Source organism: Rhincodon typus, chromosome 39, assembly GCF_021869965.1.
Source record: "Rhincodon typus isolate 14 chromosome 39, sRhiTyp1.1, whole genome shotgun sequence".
Taxonomy (NCBI): Eukaryota; Metazoa; Chordata; class Chondrichthyes; order Orectolobiformes; family Rhincodontidae; genus Rhincodon; species Rhincodon typus.
In genome coordinates this window covers 9,217,421-9,223,701 of record NC_063370.1, presented here as the reverse complement: position 1 = coordinate 9,223,701, position 6,281 = coordinate 9,217,421, and the positions used below count along the sequence as shown (strand labels likewise).

The 6,281-nt window shown below is 48.5% G+C and overlaps 1 protein-coding gene across 4 annotated transcripts in view; it reads right to left on the bottom strand.

The window, feature by feature from the left end:
- Window positions 1-2,044, bottom strand: part of ptgir (prostaglandin I2 receptor) — an 85,480-nt gene extending 83,436 nt beyond the window's left edge. For 3 of the 4 annotated variants that reach the window (XR_007265786.1, XR_007265787.1, XM_048618317.1), the window contains exon 1: window positions 174-1,117. Coding sequence is in view for 2 of the 4 variants with exons in the window: in XM_048618317.1 (XP_048474274.1) it covers window positions 174-1,010 (837 nt within the window). In the remaining 2 variants the exon portion in view is untranslated. Of the gene's footprint in view, window positions 1-173 lie in introns of all 4 variants that reach the window. The other variant, XM_048618316.1, reaches the window with a different exon arrangement.
- Between the last annotated feature and the right edge of the window lie 4,237 nt (window positions 2,045-6,281).

The following is a 6,281-nucleotide window of genomic DNA, read 5'->3' as shown; positions in this document are numbered from 1 at the left end:
CCCCGCGCACAGATCCCTCACACAGATCTCCCCGCGCCCAGATCTCCCCGCGCCCAGACCCTCACACAGATCTCCCCGCTCCCAGATCCCTTACACAGATCTCCCCGCGCCCAGATCCCTCTTGCTGTGGAAGACTGAGAGGAGTTTTTGTTGTGAAAGAGCCGGACACTCACCGTGAGGGGCAGGGAGCAGATGGCGAAGATTGCAGTCATGGAGACGAGCAGGATGAGGTGGTCCACTTCCTCCTCCCTCTGGCCGAAGATGCTCCTCCTGCGAGCCTTCCTCTGGGACGATAGCACTGAGCCGCGCCGGCTTCTCTGGCTCTGGTGCATCTTGCAGAGGCTGACGATCACCGAGGCGTTGCACAAAACCACGGCGAGCACCAGCAAGGCGATGAGGCTGGCATAAAGCAGCGAGAAGCCCACCACAGCCCAATTGCCGGACTCCATCTGCAGGAAGCACCAGGTCCCCGGGCAGTACTGCTTGTGTTGGCCGAAGCCGACGACGGGCAGGAGGCAGAAGAGCCCAGCGAAGATGTAGATGGTGGGCAGTGCCAGCTTGGCCCGGCTCCTGCCAACGTGCTGGGGGTAGAGGTACGGGTGGCTGATAGCCAGGCACCGCTCGGCCGCCATGGCGAATAGCAGCAGAGTGGATGCCAGCCCAAAGAAAGTCATGGCGCTGGAGAAGAAGGAGCAGAGGCCAGATCCTTCTGCCAGGCCGAGCAGTGAGCGCCCCTGGGCGTACGCCACAAACACCATGGGGCTGAGGCAGCAGGTGCCCATCAGGTCGGTGACTGCCAGCCCGGTTACCAGGATACAGAAAACCGAGGACTTGGTTCGCAGCTCCTTCCTGTGCACCCCCAGCAGGGCCAATGCCAACACATTACCCACCACCCCTGCAGTGAACATCACGATGCTGACCACAGGCTGACTGTTCTCCAGGATATGAGTGGTCTTCTCGCAGGTACTGTTCATCCGCACAGTGGGATCGGAGTCCGGGGATCCCCCCATCCCTCCACAATACAGAGAGGGAGAGAGACAAACACACACACACACACACACACACACACACACACAGGTACAGAGAGAGAGACAGACAGACAGAGAGACACACACAGAGGCAGAGAGAGAGACAGAGACAGGTACAGAGAGAGACACACACACACACAGAGGCAGAGAGACAGACAGACAGACACAGAGACACACACACACACACAGAGGCAGAGAGACAGACAGACAGACACAGAGACACACACACACACACAGAGGCAGAGAGAGAGAGAGGCAGACAGAGACACACACACACAGAGGCAGAGAGAGAGAGACAGACAGACACAAAGGCAGAGAGAGAGGGTCAGACAGACACAGAGACACACACAGATGCAGAGAGAGAGACAGAGACACACAAGCAGAAAGAGCGAGTCAGTCAGACGCAGAGACACACACAGGCAGAGAGAGAACAGACAGAAAGAGACAGAGATACAGACAGAAGGAGAGAGAGAGACACACAGAGACACAGAGAGAGAGAGTGAGACGGGGACAAACACACAGAAAGAGGCAGACACAGAGAGAAAGACACACACACACACACACACACACACACACAGAGGATAGGGAACTCAAAAGTTGCTCAGAACGAAATAAAAGTTTCTCAGGCCTGACTTCTCCCTCTCTGTCTCCCTGCTTTTACTTCCCTGCCCAGATTCTCACCCGGGCCACCTTTCTCTTTCAGGCAGGGGTACCCAACCTGGCGGAGAGCTGCTCACTCCCTTCTCTCTGCTCCCCTCCCCTGTTCTGCTGCTGCTACTGTACTCGCGGTGCGAGGTCCCAGCATCGGCTGTATGCCCAGGGCCCCCTCCTATTTGTATCTGACAGCTGACGGAGGCGGGGCTCACTCTACAGACGTTTGGCCAAGGGAGAGAGAACTAAAGACACCATTTAAAGCTGCACTGACCTCGCAAACAGGATCAGAACTCATTTCCCTCCGGAACAGTCCAAAATCTCACCCTCCCCTCCCCAGACTCCAAACACTATCCCCCGTTCCCACCCCAGACTGAGTGGGAGCCTGCTCTCTCTCACTTTCTCTCTCTGCTAAAGGAGATAGTGTCTTTCCAAACACAAGAGTAGCAGAGCTGAGCGGCACCAGCCCCACCAATGCTGTTGGAAATCTGATAGGGAACCAGAAAATGCTGGAGAAAATTAGCAGGTCTGACAGCATCTGTGGAGAGAGAACATTATGAAGAGTCATATACAATTGACTGTGTTTCTCTCTCCACAGATGCTGCCAGACCTGCTGAGTTCCTCCAGCACTTTCTGTTTTGATTGCTCTCCCTGTTAGTTCCTCTCCAAGCCTCTCATTAGAATTCCTACATTGTGGAAGCAGGCTATTTGGCTTATTGATTCCACACAAAGTCTCCCATGCAGACCCACCCTATCACTATAACCCTACATTTCCCACTGCCAACCCACCTAGCCCACACATCTTTAGACTGTGGGAGGAAACAGAAACATCCAGAGGGGGTCCCACGCAGACACAGGAAGAATGTGTAAACCCCACACAGCCAGTCACCGCAGGGTGGAATTGAACCCAGGCCTTTAGTGCTGTGAAGCAGCAGCGCTGATCACTGAGCTGCAGTGCTGCCTACTGTCCTGGCTTGGAAATATATATGAGGAAGGGTCACTGGAAGCGAAACGTTAACTCTGATTTCTCTTCACGGATGCTGCCAGACCTGCTGAGCTTTTCCAGCAATTTCAGTTGTGGTTTCTGATTTCCAGCATCCACAGTTTTTGTGTGGAAATATATTGCTGCTCTTTCAGCATCGCTGGGTCAGAATCCTGAAACTACCTCTGTAACAGCACTGTGAGGGTGTCCCTACACACAATGGATACACATGAAAGATTTAAAAGGGATGTAAATGGCAACTTTTTCACACAGAGGCTGGTGCGTGTATGGAATGAGCTGCCAGAAGAAGTGGTAGAGGCTGGTACAATTACAACATTTAAAAGGCATCTGGATGGGTACATGAATAGGAAGGGTTTAGAGGGATATGGGCCAAACGTTGGCAAATGGGACTGGATTAATTTAGGATTTCTGGTCGACATGGACAAGTTGGACTGAAGGGTCTGTTTCCAGGCAGTATATCTCTATGACACTATGACACTGCAATGCAGTGACATAGCTGATTTTTTTCTGGAGTGGGACTCGAATGGTTCAAGAAGGCAGCTCACCCCCTTCTTCAGGGGCATTTGGGACATGCAGTAACTGCTGGCCCAGGCAGCAACATGCACATCCCACAAACAAAGGAAACATTTAAATCGCAGGGAATAAAATGTGAAAAGAAATATTTTTAAATAAATTTTTGGTCACTGATCAGCATTTATTGCCTATCCCTAACTTTCTCTGGAGAAGCTGCCCTTTTGAGTACTGTGGATAGACGGAATCACAAAACTCTGAATTCGAGTCCCACTCCAGAAAAAATCAGCTATGTCACGGCATAGAGGTTTTGTGTAAGAGGTTTTGTGGCACTGTTACCAGGAATGGGAGATTTCCCATGGTGCCCTGGCTAATACTTATCCCTTAGCTGGCATCATAATAATTACAAGTGATAAGGGTCATTCTTACGTTGTTGTTCATGGGAGCTTACTGTGCTCACTTTGGCTGTCACGTTTCCTACATTACAGTGGTGACTGCACTTCCAAGAGCCACCAGTCACTGCAAAGAGCTTCGAGACACCCAGCACTCAGAACAGGCACTACGTAAATGCAAGTCTGGTTCTTTTCATTTCCAAAGGTAGTTTAGTCTTGACCACAGTCGCTGTGGGTCTGGAGTCACATGTAGGCCTGAACCAGGTGAACATGGCAGATTTCCTTCCCTAAAGGGCATTCGTGATTTTTTTTTTAAAAGGTCATAAGGCAGGAGAGGGACTGCAAAAGGAGGTGAACAATTTTACACCTTTCAACAAACTATGTGGGTGAAATAACTTCACAGAGGTTGGTATCTTGTCAACAAGTCACCCTTTTCTTTCCTTCTGCACAGTACACTGGCTGTGACCAGCCAGCTCGGAGTCAGTCCCCTGAACTGAGGAGATTCCAAATCCCCTGTTTATTTTCCTATTTTTTTTTTCTTCTTTTCTTTTTTGTTTTTTGTTCTTTTCTGTTACTTGATGCGAGACACAGTGAAAGCATCAGGTGTGTAAATAACTTTAATAATATTGCACTACCAGGAGAAACACCCATGTGGCCAAAGAACGAGTGACAAGTGGAGCCCAGTAGGGTCAATGCCTATGAGAAGGAGAAAAGGAAAGTGAAGAGGAGGGTCGGGGTTGAATCGAAATGGAATTGGAGGCGGAGATAAAGCCCTCCACACCCCGTGGTCCCCAATTCTGCTGAAAGGCATTGAGAGCATCAGAGCACACCACGTCCTCCTTTTCTAGGGATACCCAGGCCCAATCCTCTGTTTATTTCTTTTGTTTTTGCTAATAACTTTATCAACATACCACTACCAGGAAAGACACCCACGTGACTAAAGGACCAGTAGCAAGCAGATCCCCTGGGGGTGATGCCTGTTTGAAGGAAAAAGTGAGGGGGAGGGTATGGATCAAATCAAAGTGGCATTGGAGGGGGAGATAAGGCACTCCACACCCCACGGTGCCCAACTCTCTCAAAATGTATCGAGAATATTGGTGGGCACCGTATGTTCCTTCTCCAGGGATACCCGGACCTGATCCCCTGTTTATATTGGTCATAGCAAGTGCTGACTGATTGCCTCAGGTTAACAACCCCAATCAAAGACCTCATAGTCAATGGGATCCACTTGGTTCCTATCACCACAGTGGGATCAGTTGATCGTTAGCTCTCCGAGCTGGTTGTTCTGTGGCACGCAGACGTTTTGTTACTGTTTTAGGCAACATCATCAGTGCCAACTCTGATCGAAGCATTGGTGTTCTGCTCCATTCTGAATTTATATGATCCTCTGATTGGTCTTGTCACCTCTGGTTCTGTTGTTTCAGCAGCGCTCTGTATACAGGGTCTATTTCTATGTGTTTGTTAATGGAGTCCCGCGTTGAGAACCAGGCTTCCAGAAATTCCCTTGCATCTCTGTTGTTTACTTGTCCCAGTGTAGTCACTTTGTCCCCAGTCGAACTAATGTCCCTCATTGTCTGTGTGTATCGAGGCAATTGAATATTGATTGTGTCTTTTTGCTGCCAGCTGGTGTTTGTGTACCCTGGTCATCAGTTTCCTCCCTGTTTGTCCAATGTAATGTTTATTGCACTCACTACATCGTATTCTGTATCTCAAATTAGTCCTGTTTACTGTCGGTATGGGTTTTTAGTCTTTGATAGAATTGGATGCAGTGTTGATATAAGTTTGTGTGCAATCAGGATCTTATGTGGTCTAAGGAGTCTGGTTGTCATTTCTTAAAAATTTTTGATGTAGGGTAGCATTACTGGTGTCTTCTGATGTACCATGTCCTCTGACTGTCATATGTTTTGTAGGCACCTGCGGACGAAACTTCTTGTGTATCTGTTGTCAGTAAGTACTTTATGTAGGTGTTTCTCTTCCATTCTCTGGAGTTCTGGGGTGTTTGCAGTGTGATATGGCTTGCTTAAATAGTGCCTTAATGCAGCTCTGTTTGTGTATGGTGGGGTGGTTGCTATTCAACTCGGTGAGCTAGCGAACCACTGCACCCACAACGAGAGCTACAAATTTTCGCTAAAACCTTAAAAATAACTACAGTGGGAAACGGGCGAATAGTGGGAATGAATTTATTGCAAATTATTTGTGGAGCTTCTACATTATAGCTTCAGCAAAACAGAAGCTGCTATATCGAGATACAATTGTGAGAAACATCATATCAATTGGGTACTTTAACAGTTTTATTAAATGATAATTTGCATCGATGTGCTATCACATCCCAACGTCTCTCACACACAGTGACTCACTCCAGGTGCAGTGAGTAAGTTAAAGTTGAACTTTAACCATGCTGTGCTCAATCCAGTCCACAGAATTCATCCTCTCCCCACATCCCTCCGAGTATATTTCTGTCGCGTACCTGTCTGCTTTGCTATTCGACTTTATTTATGTTCTCTGCTTCTCTCACTCTTTGTAGATAGTGAGTTTTCAGGCCATTCACACTAACTATATGAAAACGTTTATAAACTTGCAGAGTTTGGTGGGTTGATCAAGCGTGTGGATTTAATTCAATCCAGAGAAATGTGAGTTGATTAATTTAAGTTGAAACAATATAATTCTAAAAAGGGGTGCAGGGGCCTGAAGGGGCTG